At 36.3% G+C, this 16,679-nt stretch overlaps 1 protein-coding gene across 2 annotated transcripts in view; it reads right to left on the bottom strand.

Moving 5' to 3' along the window:
* STAM2 (signal transducing adaptor molecule 2) overlaps positions 1–16,679 on the bottom strand; it is a 58,014-nt gene that overhangs the window by 26,513 nt on the left and 14,822 nt on the right. For both annotated transcript variants that reach the window (XM_068545115.1, XM_068545114.1), the window contains exons 2-4: positions 1,696–1,780; positions 687–762; positions 478–576 (exon numbers count right to left, since the gene is read on the bottom strand). In XM_068545115.1, coding sequence (XP_068401216.1) covers positions 478–576; positions 687–762; positions 1,696–1,780 — 260 coding nt within the window. The remainder of the gene's footprint in view (positions 1–477; positions 577–686; positions 763–1,695; positions 1,781–16,679) is intronic.

The following is a 16,679-nucleotide window of genomic DNA, read 5'->3' as shown; positions in this document are numbered from 1 at the left end:
TGCTCACCATCTCTAATGGGAATCAGGACAGAATGGTAGTTAGTTTGGACTCTGAAGTCACAGAAACCTGGATCTGAACACCAGCTATGCCACTTAGTAGCTGCATAACCTTAGACAAGTTACTTAACTTCTCTTAAGTCTGTTTCTGCATCTGTAAAATAGGAATGATAAGGGAATCTAACTTCTAAGGGTTGTTAAAAGCTTTAAACAAGGTAGCATACATAAAATGCTTAAAGCAGTGACTGCTAACCCTCAATAAAAATCAGCTATTATCACTAATATATATGCTTTGGGGAGGAAAACAGTTTTTGGTGCTACAAATGCAAACAACAAATTTTAGGACAAAGTTTTTTTCATTTCAAAACTATCTAAAATGATTTCCCTTACTATACAACTCTATTAATGCTTTATATAGTTAAAATAACACAGCACATGTATTTTTTAATGACTTAAATTTCTTCTCTTTTTAAAATTTACCTTATTTTTGATCACAGCACGTACTTCTGTTGCAAAATCACGGGAACATACTTCTAAATGAAATATCTTTCCACAGTTTGCCACACAAGCCCCAAGAAGCTATTAATTAAAATAAAAATCAATATACAAATGTTGAGGTATTATCTTACTTAACTGAAATAAATACACATTTAAAATTTGGGTCAAATAATAACATGACTTTCACTTACAGTTAATGCCTGCAGAGCAACATGAGGAACCTTATGATTTACCCTTTTCATTATGGCTTTTAGGCAATCTTTTGCTCTAAAAAAATGAAGGTTAAGTGTTCAGAATTTCAATTCAAACATTTACTTTTAAATTTAAAGTTATTTGGTAGCAGAATACCTTATGTATACACCTGCAAACATCACTTCATTAAAGGACTAAATCTATAAAATGATCTTACATAATGTTTTGCTCATAGACTTGTAGAACTTTAAAAAAAAAAAGAAGAAAAAGAAAAAGAAAACTTGTTGCAAAGGTTGTACATTCCAAAATCAAAAATGAAGAGCCAAATCATTTCAAAAAAGGTCAGTCAACACAAGAAAACAATATCATATAAATTACCTTTTCATTTCTTCAAGACAGACTGAGCTTTCACACAGCAAATTCTTATGTTGTGGGGAAAAAAACTAGCAAGATATATAGTCTCAAAAGATTTAAGTATAAACATGCATGAATGCACTTTGAAAAGCTGTAATGTTAAAACAAATGCTTTCATCAGTCTTCTAAACTTCTAACGTATAATCAGTTCAGCTTGACTGCCCCATTCCATCCCCAAAGCACCATTATTTATATTCATTTTTTCATTATGATTTATTACATTTACCTATTCATTATTGAAAGGTCTTTTTAGTACATATGTATTATGTTATTATATTTATCTACTTCATTATTAAACATGTCTAAGTCACAGGGGAATTCCCTAAATCATTAAGTCTATTCATTGTTAAGATGTGTCCCTACTGTAACAAGGCTTTAATTATGCATTTTAATATTTCAAGTTTTTGGTCAATTCTTTTCATTTGTTCTTTCAGGATGAGGTTAACCACATAAATCCAGCCACCAGCATGTCTTTACTTTTATCCCCCAAAAGGAAATAGTAAAAATCCCATTTTCCTTCCAAAGTTACATCAGGATAAGAGACACAGATTATTAAGCTCCTAGACATTCACTGGCCATGACTGGGCATCTTACCCATTAGGAGTGCTTCCAACTTTGTCACATATGTCCATAATAAGACTCCAATCTTCTGCAGTGTTGTACTCATTTGTGGCCTTTTCTATAAGAGATAAGCACACACAAAAATAAGGATGTCTTGCATAACAATAAATACCAAGAAAGACATAAAAGCAGCAAGAGAAAAGCAACCAGTTACATACAAGGAACTCCTGTAAGACCATTAGCTGACTTTTTGGCAGAAACTCTACAGGCCAGAAGAACATGGCACAATATGTTCAAAGTGATTAAAGGAAAAAACCTACAAACAAGAATACTCTAGCCAGCAAAGGTATCACTCAGATTTGAAGGAGAGATGAGTTTCACAAACGAACAAAAGCTAAGAGTTCAGCACCACTAAGCTGGCTTTACAAGAAATGTTAAAGAGACTTCTCTAAGCAGAAAAGACCACAACTAGAAATACGAAAATTATGAAAGGAAAAATCTCACTGGTAAAAGCAAATATACAGTAAAGGTAGTAGATTAACTACCTACAAAGCTGGTAGGAGGTTAAAAGACAAAAACAGTAAATTCATCTATAACCACAAGAGTAATTAAGGGATACAAAAAATGAAAAATTGTAAAATATGACATAAAAAAATTAAACGTGTGTGTAGGGAAATGTAAGGTGGTTAGAATGTTTTTGAACTTAAGAAGTCATCAAGTCGGGACTTCCCTGGTGGCACAGTGGTTAAGAATCCACCTGCCAATGAAAGGGACATGGGTTCCAGCCCTGGTCCTGGAAGATCCCACATGCTGCGGAGCAACTAAGCCCGTGTGCTGCAACTACTGAAGCCCACATGCCTAGAGCCCGTGCTCTGCAACGAGAAGCCAAAGCGATGAGAAACCCGCGCACCGCAACAAAGAGTAGCCCCCGCTTGCCTCAACTAGAGAAAGCCTGTGCAGAGCAACAAAGACCCAATGCAGCCAAATATATAAATAAAATAAGTTAATAAAAAAAGAAGTCATCAAGTCAAAAAATATATATATGATTATATATATGTGTATATGTCTTGATATATATCTATATGTTGATATTCATAAACTTCATGCTAACCACAAATCAAAAACCTACAATAAGGACTTCCCCAGTGGTGCAGTGGTTAAGAATCTGCCTGCCAATGCAGGGGACATGGGTTCGAGCCCTGGTCCAGGAAGATCCCACGTGCCGCTGAGCAACTAAGCCCATGCGCCACAACTACAGAGCCTGTGCTCTAGAGCCTGCGAGCCACAACTACTGAGCCTGTGTGCCACAACTACTGAGTCTGCATGACACAACTACTGAAGCCCGCATGCCACAACTACTGAAGCCCATGCACCTAGAGTCTGTACTCCACAACAAGAGAAGCCACCGCAATGAGAAGCCTGCGCACCACAATGAAGGATAGTCCCCACTCACCGCAACTAGAGAAAGCCTGTGCGCAGCAATGTAGACCCAACGCAGCCAAAAATAAATAAATAGATTTACTAAAAAAAAAACCCCAAAACCTACAATAGATACACATACAAAAAAGAGAAAAGAATCCAAATGTAACACTTAAGATGGTCACCAAATCACAAGAGATCAAAGGAAAAAAGAACAAAAAAGAACTACAATAACAACCAGAAACAATTCACAAAATGGCAGTAAGTACAAACCTATCAATAATTACTTTAAATGCAAATTGACTAAATGCTCCAATCAAAAGACATAGGGTGGCAGAATAAATAAACAAGACTTGTATATACATGTTGCATACAAGCAACTCACTTTAGATCGAAAGATACGCACCAACTGAGAGTGGATGGAAAAAGGTATGTGTTCCATGCAAATGGAAACAAAAAGAAAGCTGGGGTAGCAATATGTATATCAGATAAAACAGACTTTAAAACAGACTGTAGGGCTTCCCTGGTGGCGCAGTGGTTGAGAATCTGCCTGCTAATGCAGGGGACACGGGTTCGAGCCCTGGTCTGGGAAGATCCCACATGCCGCGGAGCAACTGGGCCCGTGAGCCACAATTACTGAGCCTGCGCGTCTGGAGCCTGCGCTCCGCAACAGGAGAGGCCGCAATAGTGAGAGGCACGCGCACCGCGATGAAGAGTGGCTCCCGCTTGCCACAACTAGACAAAGCCCTCGCACAGAAACGAAGACACAACACAGTCAAAAATAAATTAATTAATTAAAAAAAAAAAAACAGACTGTAACAAGAGACAAAGATGGACATTACATAATGATAGAGGGATCAATCCAACAAGAAGATAAACAATTGTAAATTACGCACACAACATTCAAGCACCTAAATACATAAAGCAAATATTGACAAACATAAATGGAAATATTGACAGTAATATAATAATAGTAAGGGACTTTATCACCCCATTTACATCAACGGACAGATCATCCAGACAGAAAATCAATAAGGGAACACTGGCCTAAATGACACAACAGAGCAGATGGAGCAAACATATATACAACATTTCATCCAAAAACAGCAAAATACACATTCTTTTCAAGTACACATGGAACATTCTCCAGGAGAGATCATATGCTAGGTCACAGAACAACTCTCAATAAATTTAAGAATGAAATAATACCAAGCATCTTTCTCTGACCACAATGGTATGAGACTAGAAATCAACTACAAGAAAAAAACTGCAAAGAACACAAACACATGGAGGCTAAACAATATGTTACTAAATAACCATGAGCCACTGAAAAAAAATCAAAGAAAAAATAAAAAAGTACCTGGAGACAAATGAAACTGGAAACATAATGATCCAAAATCTTTGGGACACAGCAAAAGCTGTTCTAAGAGGGAAGTTTAGAGCAACAGAAGCCAGGCTCAGGAAACAAGAAAACTCTCAAATAAACAACCTAAACTTACACCTAAAGGAACTAGAAAAAGAAGAACCAACAAAACGCAAAGGTTAAGAGAAGAAAGAAAATAAAGACCAGAGCAGAAATAAATGAAAGAGAGACTAAAAAAACAATAGAAAAGATCAATGAAACTCAGAGCTAGTTCTTTGAAAAGATGAATAAAATTGATAAAACTTTAGACAAACTCAACAAGAAAAAAAGAGAGGGCCCAAATAAGTAAAATCAGACATAAAAGAGAAGTTATGACTGACAATGCAGAAATACAAAGGATCATAAGAAATTACTATGAACAACTGCATGCCAGTAAAAGGGGCAACCTAGGAAAAATGGATAAATTCCTAGAATGTACAATCTCCCAGGACTGAATCAGAAAGAAAAAGAAAACATGAACAGACCAATTACCAGTAATAAAATTGAATCAGTAATTCAAACAAACAAAAACACCCTCCAAGAAACCAAAGTACCAAAGTCCAGGACCAGAGGGCTTCACAGGTGAATCTATCAAACATTTAATGAAGAGTTAACATCTACTCTTCTCAAACTATTTCAAAAAACTGAAGAGGAACGAATGCTTCCAAACTCATTCTACCAGGCCAGCATCATCCTGATATCAACACCAGACAAAGAAATCACACAAAAAAAGAAAATTATAGGCCAATATCACTGATAAGTATAGATGCAAAAATCCTCAAAAACATATTAGCAAACCAAATTCCACAATACAGTAAAAGGATCATACACCACAATCAAGTGGGATTTATCCCAGTGATGTAAGGATGGTTCAACATCCACAAATCAATCAATGCGATACACCACATTAACAAAGTGAAGAATAAAAATCATATGAGCATCTTAATAGAAACAGCTTTTGACAAAATTCAAAATCCATTTGTGATAAAAACACTCAATAAAGTGGGTATAGAGGAAACATACCTCAAAGTAATAAAGACCATATATGACAAACCCAGAGCCAACCTCATACTCAATGGTGAAAAGCTGGAAGTATTTCTCCTAAGATCAGAAACAAGACAAGGATGCCCACTCTTGCCAGTTTTATTCAGCAGAGTATTGGAAGTCCTACCCACAGCAATCAGACAAGAAAAAGAAATAAAGGGAATCCAAATTAGAAAGGAAGAAATAAAACTGTCACTGTTTGCAAATGATATACTATATGTTGCTTTTCTATACATTAACAACAAACTATCAGAAAGAAAAATTAAGAAAATAATCCCACTTACAATTGCATTAAGAAGAATACAATTCCTAGGAATAAATCTGACCAATGAGGTAAAAGACCCATAGTTAGAAAACTACAAGACACTGAAGAAAGAAGTTGAAAACAACACAAACAAATGGAAAGATGTCCTGTGTTCTTGGACTGGAAGAATATTGTTAAAATGACCATACTACCCAAGACAATTTACAGATTCAATGCAATCCTTATCAAAATACCAATGGCATTTTTCACAGAACTAAAGCAAATAATTCTAAAATTTGTACATAACCACAAAGACCCCAAATAGCCAAAATAACCTTGAGAAAGAAGAGCAAAGCTGGAAATATCACACTAGCTGACTTCAAATTGCTAAAAAGCTACAGTAATCAAAACAGTATGGTCCTGACATAAAATAGACACATGGATCAATGGAACAGAATAAAGAGCCAAGAAATGAACAACACACTTATATGATCAATGAATCCATGACAAAGGAGGCAAGAATATATAATGGGGAAATAAATTCTTCAATAAATGGTGTTGGGAAAACTGGAGAGCTACATGCAAAAGAATCAAACTGGACTACTTTCTCATACCATATACAAAAATAAAGTCAAAATGCATTAAAGACCTAAATGTTAAGACTTGAAACCGTAAAACTCCTAGAAGAAAACATAAGCAGTATGCTCTCTGACATCAGTCTCAGTAGTCTTCTTTGGATATGTCTCTTCAGGCAAGGGAAACAAAAGCAAAAATAAACAAATGGGACTACATCAAATTTAAAAAGATTTGGCACAGTGACGGAAACTATCAACAAAACAAAAACGCCACCTACTGAATGGGAGAAGATATTTGCAAATGATATATCTGATAAGGGATATCCAAAATACATCAAGAACTCATACAACTCAACATCGAAAAAAGCCATCAACTCAATTTAAAAAATGAGCAGAGGAAATGAACAGACATTTTTCCAAAGAAGACTTACAGATGGCCAACAGACACATGAAAAGATGCTCAACATCACTAATCACCAGGGAAGTGCATATCGAAACCACAATGAGATACCACCTCGCACTTATCAGAATGACTATCATGAAAAAGACAACAAATAACATGTGTTGGCAAGGATGTGGAGAAACGTGAACTCTAATGAACTGCTGGTGAAACTGTAAATTGGTGAGCCACTATGGAAAATGGTATGGAGGTTCCTCAAAAAATTAAAAATAGTACTGCCATGTGATCCAGCAATTTCACTCTGGGTATTTACCCAAAGAAAATAAAAACAATAATTCTAAAAGATATATGCACTTCAATGTTCACTGCAGCATTATTTATAAGAGCCAAGACATGGAAGCAATCAAAGCGCCCAGCAAAAGAAGAATGGATTAAGAAGATGTGGTGTGTGTATATACATGTATGTAATGGAATATTACTCAGTAATATTCCAAAAAAATGAAAAAAATGAAATTGCCATTTGTGACAACATGGATGGATATAAAGAATATTATGCTAAGTGAAATAACTCAAAGAGACAAATACTGCATGAACTCACTCAAACGTAGAATCTAAAAAACAAAACAAAATGAAACAAATCGAAACAGACTCAACAAATGGGTGGTTGTCAGAAGGGAGGGATTTGGCAGGGTGGGGGGGGGAATAGATGAGGGGAATATTTTAAAACTTCAGTTTTAAAATAAATAAGCCACAGAGATAAAAATACAGGATTAGGAATACGGTTAATAATGCTGTAATAACCTTATATGGGCACAGATGGTTACTAGACTTATTATTATGGTGATCATTTCATAATGCACCCAAATGTCAAATCACTATGTAGTACTCCTGAAACAAACAATATTTTACATTAACTATACTTCAGTTAAACTACAGTAAAATAAAATAAAATAAAAATACCAAGAAAGGCACAGCAGTTAAGATTAAGAAGTCTTACCTTTTCTTTTGCCAAATATAAAAGTTGCACAGAAAGATTTCAGACAATGAGTACTTTTACTAATTTCAATTTTAAGTTATATAATTAAATGTGCTGAGGTACACCAATAAAATGTCTTCTAAATAATTAAATACTAAATAAATTTCAAATGATCAATAATTCTACCAAATTCTTATTTCAAAGAAAGCCTTAAAAATGTGTTACAATATATGGAAACATGGAGTGAACTGTTCACTGAAGCATTTTTTTAAGAGCAAAAAGGAAAATGGATTAAGAAAATACAGTAAATTCATACAATAGAATGTGAAAATCAGTTATAAAGAACTGAACTGTCCAAAAATCTATAAATCTCAAAATGATGATTTGTTTGGCTTATGCTGAGTTTAAAAAGCTAATAGTATATATAACATTCACATGAACTTTTAAAACAGCTAAACTGAGATATAATGCACATCCCAATACAATTCACCATTTAAAGTGTACAATTCAATGTTTTTAGTATATTCACAGAATTGTGCAACTATCACCACTATCTAATTTTAGAACATTTTCATCATCCTAAAAATAAATCCCTAACCATGGGAAATCACAGCCCATTCTCCCCCTAGACAACCACTAATCTACTTTGTTTCTATACATTTTTTGGACTTTACATATAAATGAAATCATATAATATACAGTCTTTTGTAACTGGCTTCTTTTACTTAGTATAATGTTTTCAAGGCTCATCCATGTTGAAGCATGTATCAGTACTTCATTTCTTTTTACAATATTGAATAATATTTCATTCTACAGATATACCTCATTTTATTTATCCGTTCACCAGCTGATGAACATTTGGGTGGGGTTTTCTTTGTGTTTTTTTTGGCTAAGTTTGAATAATGCAGTGCTGCTATGAACATCTGTGTACAAGTTTTTGCGTGGATATATGTTTTCATATCTCTTTGGCATATACCTAGGAGAACTGCTGAGTTGTATGGTAACTCTGTTCAATTTTTTTAGGAAATGGCAAACAGTTTTCCAAAGCAGCTGTATCATTTTACATTCTTACTAGCAATATATGAATGTTTCATATAAAATTAAAACTTTGTTTTAAAAAAACATTTAAAAGTATGCTATATTCTTTAGCTATACATATACAGACAGTAAATATATTAACATACGCACAAGAATGATAAACACCAAACTGGAGGTGGATGGGGAATTAAAACGATGTACACAGGGACTTAATTGTATTTGTAAAGTTTTATTTATTAAGTTGCAAAGTGAGTATGCAGAAATTCTTTATTTTATTCCCAGTATCTTTTTTTGTGGTCTGAAATATTTCATGATCAAAATAAAAATTAAAATGTAAATTTTTAAAAAGCATGGGCAGGGCTTCCCTGGTGGCGCAGTGGTTGAGAATCTGCCTGCTAATGCAGGGGACACGGGTTCAAGCCCTGGTCTGGGAAGATCCCACATGCCGCGGAGCAGCTGGGCCCGTGAGCCACAACTACTGAGACTGCGCGTCTGGAGCCTGTGCTCCGCAACAAGAGAGGCCGCGATAGTGAGAGGCCCGCGCATTGCGATGAAGAGTGGCCCCCACCTGCCACAACTAGAGAAAGCCCTCGCACAGAAACGAAGACCCAACACAGCCAAAAATAAAAAAAAAATTTAAAAAAAAAGCATGGGCAAACTATAATAATTTAATTATGTAGCATGTTTACTCTTTTACAATTTCAATATCAAGAGAGACAATACAATTTTTTTCTACTAGTATAGAGAAGTGGGGATATAAAAACTAGCACTTTAGAAACATTTTCTTTATGTCTTTTCCCCTTTTAATAAATATATCTTAAAATTTCAAATACAGACAAACCTGGGTACTATATACATATAAGGGTACTATTATCACTATGATAAGCAGGAAGGATGGTAGGAGTCTAGAGTAGTTCCTTTTTTAAAGGCAAGGAATAGTAAAAGAAACCAAAAAAATAAACAGGCTTATCAGCAAACAGCTATACTTTGCAACTAGGAAAGAAAAATACAGAATCCAGTTGATCTCAATTAAATGCTGTAACAAACTTTTAAAAATCATGCAAATTGCCTAACACAATTTAAGGATAAAAGGCAATTATTCTGACATGTGATGAAATGACAAGTCAGAGACTTTAGAAAAGTAATATATTTTTGCCTACCATAAGTTCTAGACTCAAGCACCAAGTTCTGTAGGCGGAAACATATCTACTCAGGTCCAGCTTCTTCCCTTGTACAAAGATGACTAACTCTTCTACAGGGAAAGTCAGAACAGGCTATATTTTTCAGAGGCTTAAAATGTTTAACTATTTCTTAATTACATATCTAATAACTCCAGTGAATTCAAAAGTACAGACAAGAAAAAAAAAGAAAGCAAAAATCTAATTCTACAAACCTCTTGGAAAACTATGATGCATATTTTCCCAGACTTCTTCCTATATAAGTATATGGAAAAATAATAAAAATATGTGTAAAACTAAATAAAATAGGCTTGTAAGTATAAGGTGTCCAAAGAGAGCACCCAAAAACTGATAACCACTTCCCTGCAAATGAACAAGTTGAGAAACAAAACAAAGAATAAAATATCACTGTCATTACTAATAGAAGCTTTAGGTGTGCTGGACAAATGGGCTTGCTAACAGCCCCAGAGGTGGACGTGTTAGCACTAGACAGAAAAAGAGCTCTCCCTCAGGGGTGAGCCCCTGCACAACTTATTCCATGAAGAAATCACTCAATGGCTGTGGAAAGACTAGCTAGCTCCTATGCTGACAAAGGGCATCAGTAAGGCCAGTTATTCCCTAATTTACCAATCAGATAAGATACTGTGATCATACTAAATATCATTTCCTAACCTGCATTTCCACTTATAATAAACATCTCTCCATGTTCATAAATATATGTCTATACTAACATTTTTAATAGCTGCATGATGCACCACTATATATAGTGTGACCACAAAGTGCCTATACATGCTAGTGAGAAGTCATCAGCAAACTATAATTTTAAATACATCAAGTACTCAGCCTCTCTTCTTTGATACACTTACTGTTACCATTCATATTGATGTCCCATATAGAATAAATACAAAATAATTAAAAGAGGTCAGGACTTCATGCATAGGCCTTTCTGTAAATGTGTCATAGCATAAACACTTAATCTTATCTACTGTCTGTCTCTGCCACTGTTACTCTTCCTCCACCCAATCCTCAGAAGGAATGTAGACTGCATTATGGCAGGAATTTTTTGTTTTGTTTTGTTCACTATTATTACTTCCAATTCATAAAACAGTATTCGGTGCACATAGCAGGTGCTGAGTAAATATTTGTTGAATGAATGAATGAATGATGCTCATTGCTCCTTCATATCCTATAACCCTGATACAATGGCTGTAAAGTGGGAAACAATAGCAGAACTTCTGATTACATGAACTCTAATAGCCTTTAAGAGGCCCCATGTGCCCCCAGTGAAGTCTGTGTAAACTTCTGGACCAGTTAAGAGCTTCACCGCTGAGCAGACATCAAGGGGCTGCAGAGGATCAAGCTTCAATAGCAACACCATGTGGCAACAAAAGGCAACAGCACTAGGGGGCTTAAGAGGGAGGTTCCAGTTCTCTGCTTGTTTACTAAAGAGGAATGACAATACCTCTGGGAATTTCAACAGGCAGACAGGGTAAGTGCAGAAGGGAATGCCTGAGAGGGAGGCAAAGGACTTCTTGTACAGTGATATATAGGTGACTAACTTTTTACCTTGAGTCTGAAGAGCAAATCACAAATATTACATATGACTTGCCAGCTTAATGCTCAACTCTTCTCTCTGCTTATAATGGATGGGGTTTTGTTTTTACTGTACAGATTGATTTTTTTTTTTAATGTCATTTAGCAATGTTATAACTACCTGAGATGAAATATTCACCCATATATTTTTCTGTATATATATTATTTCTCATTTACAGGCAAATCCTTAGTCTTTCTGAAATTTCATTTGGCACATGGAGTGAGGCAGGGATAGAAAAGTATTTTTATAAATTACTTTCAGTAGTTCCAACATCTAAGAATCTATCCTTTCCTCTCTGATCTGAGAAGCCAACATCATCAATTACCAAATTTTGCCAGTACACATGTGTATGAGTACAAATACACACACTCACACCCACTCATGCTCACCCCCCACATGCAAATGAGTCTGATTTTGGACCATCCAATAACCTACCTATTTCTGCTAGAACTCAACTTTTAATGATTGCTTTTTCCATTTTGGCCATGTGATACATAATTAAATGTGAAGCCTTTTCAATACCCCTCAAAACCCTTCCAACAATTTCAAAAATATCTAAACAGAATTTTTTTTACTTGATGTAATTCTTATAGAAAATGGAAAAATCCTGATTTAAATACTCTATCCAGCATAGTTTACTTTCTACAAATATAGGACTCACAATTACTCTTTTCAAAAAGTATAAAATCTAAAGATTTTATAATGGCCTGCCAAAAAGGATTTCATTTTTCAAGTGAACGAAATAACAGTTAAATTATGTACTTAGGAGTATTTTAAACTCCTGGAAAAATTTTAAATATTATAATTAAGGAAACATGCTTTTATAGCATGTCACTTTGCCCAGTGTTGGGGCCGTATCTCACATTATCCTATGTCAAATTCATAGAGGGGGAGAGAGTTAAAAGAGCCCTCCTGGGGCCTAATGCTAAATTTCCCGGGTTTGGTGGGTGTAAGTTATATTTCTCACCAGGTTTTGATTACTGTATATAGAGAGCTTCAAATACACAGTGAAAATACTTCAGAAAGATTCTAACAATATCATAAAGAATCAGTCCATCAATACCTATAACGAACAAAAGAGTCACCCTCTACAAAGTCCATTATGTTCAACACACAGCATTAAAAAGAATTCAAGTCTACACATAAAACTTTTTTTTTTTTAAATAAACTTATTTATTTATATTTTATTTTTGGCTGCATTGGGTCTTCCTTGCTGTGCGGGCTTTCTCTAGTTGCGGTGAGCGGGAGCTACTCTTCGTTGCGGTGCGCGGGAGCTACTCTTCGTTGCAGTGCGCAGGCTTCTCTTGTTGCGGAGCACGGGCTCTAGGCATGTGGGCTTCAGTAGTTGTGGCTCGTAGGCTCTTGAGTGCAGGCTCAGTAGTTGTGGTGCACGGGCTTAGTTGCTCTGTGGCATGTGGGATCTTCCCCGACCAGGGTTTGAACCCGTGTCCCCAGCATTGGCAGGAGGATTCTTAACCACTGCGCAACCAGGGAAGTCCAAGTCTACCCATAAAACTTTTAATAAAATAGGCTTCTTCAGTAATAAAAAAAAAATATTAACTGTAAAAAACAAGAAGGCCCAAAAGAGATCTTTAAAGCTTCTCCTACTATGTTTGAAAATAAAAACTCATGACTGGTCTGCTTTCAACCATGGCAGAATATCTGGTACCAGATTTGCTATTCTACCGAAAACAAGGATAAAACTGGCCAAAATATACAAAGCAACTGTGTTCAGGAAATGAATAACAAGTGGTGCACATCTGAGATCTTTGAGGGAAGGGAAATATGAAGTGAGCCTCTCGATGGCCCCAGTGTTCTGCCTGGGAACGCTTTCCTGTCCCAACACAAGGAGGACTAGCCCAAATAAAGCAGCTAGGAAACAGAGAGCAGATTTCTGAGCACAGGGATTTAATCGTGGGTCCTCGTTGGCCAAGGGCTATGCTATACACACCCACACCCACATCCACACAGGGTGAGGCTCTATGAGGTCTAGCACAGATCACCTACTATGAGGCTGAAAGGTTGTGAAATGCAAGGAGTCTTTTGAAGTTCCTGACTGTTACGGACTGAATGTCTGTGTCCCCACAAAATTCACACCTTGAAGCTCTAACCCCCAGCATTGCTGTAGTTGGAGACTAGACGCTAAAGAAGTAATTCAGGTTAAATGAGGTCATAAGGTCGAAGCCCTGATCCAAGAGAATTAGTGTCCTCATAAGAAGAGACACCAGAGAGCTCACTGTCTTTCCTCACATGCACAAAGACGAGGTCATGTGAGGACACAGTGAGAATGCAGCCATCTGCAACCCAAGGGGAGAGACCTCACCAGACACCAACCCTGCTGGGACCTTGACCTTGGACTTCCAGTTGCCAGAACTGTGAGAAAGCAAATTTCTGTTACTTGGCTACCTAGTCTATGGTATTTTGCTATGGCAGCCCAAGCAGACTAATATTCCACCCAACTAAAGTAGAGAGAACATTTCAGGCTATCAGTTGAAACCCCCAAAAGGCTAAAACACCTTAGGAGTAAAGGTACCCGAGAATTTAGTATAATTTTGAAATAGGCCTACCTCACAAAGAAAACCAAGCCAGACAAAAACCTAAAAGATTCTCCAATAATATAACTACCTGACAGAACAAAATTCAATGCTCTTTTAAAGGAAGACAACATAATCTAACCTCCTTACAAAGAATAAGGAGTGACCAGCATAATATAAAAAAACACTTGATGTGCAAAAAAGTGTCCCACAATCAAGATAAAAATAATCAATACGAAAGACAGCATAATCCAAATGGTAGAATTAGCAAAAAAGTACTTGAAAGCAGGTATTATATATTTTTTTCAAGAACTTAAAGCGAACGATGGTCATAATAAGTAAACAGATGATGAGTGCCCAGCAGAAAAATAGAAACTATAAAAATAGAATAATATACCTTAAAAACCATAATTCAAAAAGAGACATGTACCACAGTGTTCACTGCAGCACTATTTACAACAGACAAGACATGGAACCAACCTAAATGTCCATCGACAGATGAATGGATAAGTAAGATGTGGCACATATATACAGTGGAATATTACTCAGCCATAAAAAAGAAACGAAACTGAGTTATTTGTAGTGACGTGGATGGACCTAGAGTCTATCACACAGAGTGAAGTAAGTCAGAAAGAGGAAAACAAATACCATATGCTAATGCATATATATGGAATCTAAAAAAAAAAAAAAGGTATTGATGAACCTGCAGGGCATGAATAAAGACGTAGACATAGAGAATGGACTTGAGGACACGGGGTGGGGGGGAAGCTGGGGCGAAGTGAGAGTAGCATCGACATACATACACTACCGAATGTAAAATAGTTAGCTAGTGGGAAGCAACAGCATAGCACAGGGAGATCAGCTCGGTGCTTTGTGATGACCTAGACGCATGGGATAGGGAGGATGGGAGGGAGACTCAAGAAGGAGGGGATGTGGGGACATATGTATGCATATGGCTGATTCACTTTGGTGTACAACAGAAACTAACACAGTATTGTGAAGCAATTATAGTCCAATAAAGATCTATTTTAAAAAATGGAATACCTAGAACTGAAGATACAACATCTAAACTAAAATATTTCACTGAATGGGCTTAAAACAGATTGAAGACTGCAGAAAGAATCAGTGGAGAAAACTTGCACAAGCCTCTTAGATCTACCAGAGGGCAGACACAGAAGGAAGAAGAACTACAGTTCTGCAGCCTGTGGAACAAAAACCACATTCACAGAAAGACAGACAAAATGAAAGGCAGAGGGCTATGTACCAGATGAAGGAACAAGATAAAACCCCAGAAAAACAACTAAATGGAGTGGAGATAGGAAACTTTCCAAAAAAAGAATTCAGAATAATGATAGTGAAGATGATCCAGGACCTCGGAAAAAGAATTGAGGCAAGGATCGAGACGATGCAAGAAATATTTAACAAAGATCTAGAAGAATTAAAGAACAAACTAACAAAAATGAACAACACAATAACTGAAATGAAAAATACACTAGAAGGACTCAATAGCAGAATAACTGAGGCAGAAGAACAGATAAGTGACCTGGAAGACAGAATGGTGGAATTCACTGCTGTGGAACAGAATAAAGACAAAAGAATGAAAAGAAATAAAGACAGCCTAAGAGACCTCTGGGACAACATTAAACGCAACAACATTCGCATTATAGGGGTCCCAGAAGGAGAAGAGAGAGAGAAAGGACCAGAGAAAATATTTGAAGAGATTATAGTCGAAAACTTCCCTAACATGGGAAAGGAAATAGCCACCCAAGTCCAGGAAGCGAAGAGAGTCCCATACAGGATAAACCCAAGGAGAAGCACGCCGAAACACATAGTAATCAAAGTGGCAAAAACTAAAGACAAAGAAAAATTATTGAAAGCAGCAAGGGAAAAACGACAAATAACATACAAGGGAATCCCATAAGGTTAACAGCTGATTTCTCAGCAGACACTCTACAAGCCAGAAGGGAGTGGCATGATATACTTAAAGTGATGAAAGGGAAGAACCTACAACCAAGATTACTCTACCCGGCAAGGATCTCATTTAGATTTGATGGAGAAATCAAAAGCTTTACAGACAAGCAAAAGCTAAGAGAATTCAGCACCACCAAACCAGCTCTACAACAAATGTTAAAGGAACTTCTCTAAGTGGGAAACACAAGAGAAGAAAAGAACCTACAAAAACAAACCCAAAACAATTAAGAAAATGGTCATAGGAACATACATATCGATAATTACCTTAAACGTGAATGCATTAAATGCTCCAGCCAAAAGACACGGGTTTGCTGAATGGATACAAAAACAAGACCCATATATATGCTGTCTACAAGAGACCCACTTCAGACCTAGGGACACATACAGACTGAAAGTGAGGGGATGGAAAAAGATATTCCATGCAAATGGAAATCAAAAGAAAGCTGGAGTAGCTATACTCATATCAGATAAAATAGACTTTAAAATAAAGAATGTTACAAGAGACAAGGAAGGACACTACATAATGATCAAGGGATCAATCCAAGAAGAAGATATAACAATTATAAATATATATGCACCCAACATAGGAGCACCTCAATACATAAGACAACTGCTAACAGCTATAAAAGAGGAAACTGACAG

The sequence above is a fragment of the Eschrichtius robustus genome, chromosome 5 (assembly GCF_028021215.1).
Source record: "Eschrichtius robustus isolate mEscRob2 chromosome 5, mEscRob2.pri, whole genome shotgun sequence".
Taxonomy (NCBI): Eukaryota; Metazoa; Chordata; class Mammalia; order Artiodactyla; family Eschrichtiidae; genus Eschrichtius; species Eschrichtius robustus.
This window is presented reverse-complemented; position numbering and strand designations above follow the sequence as displayed.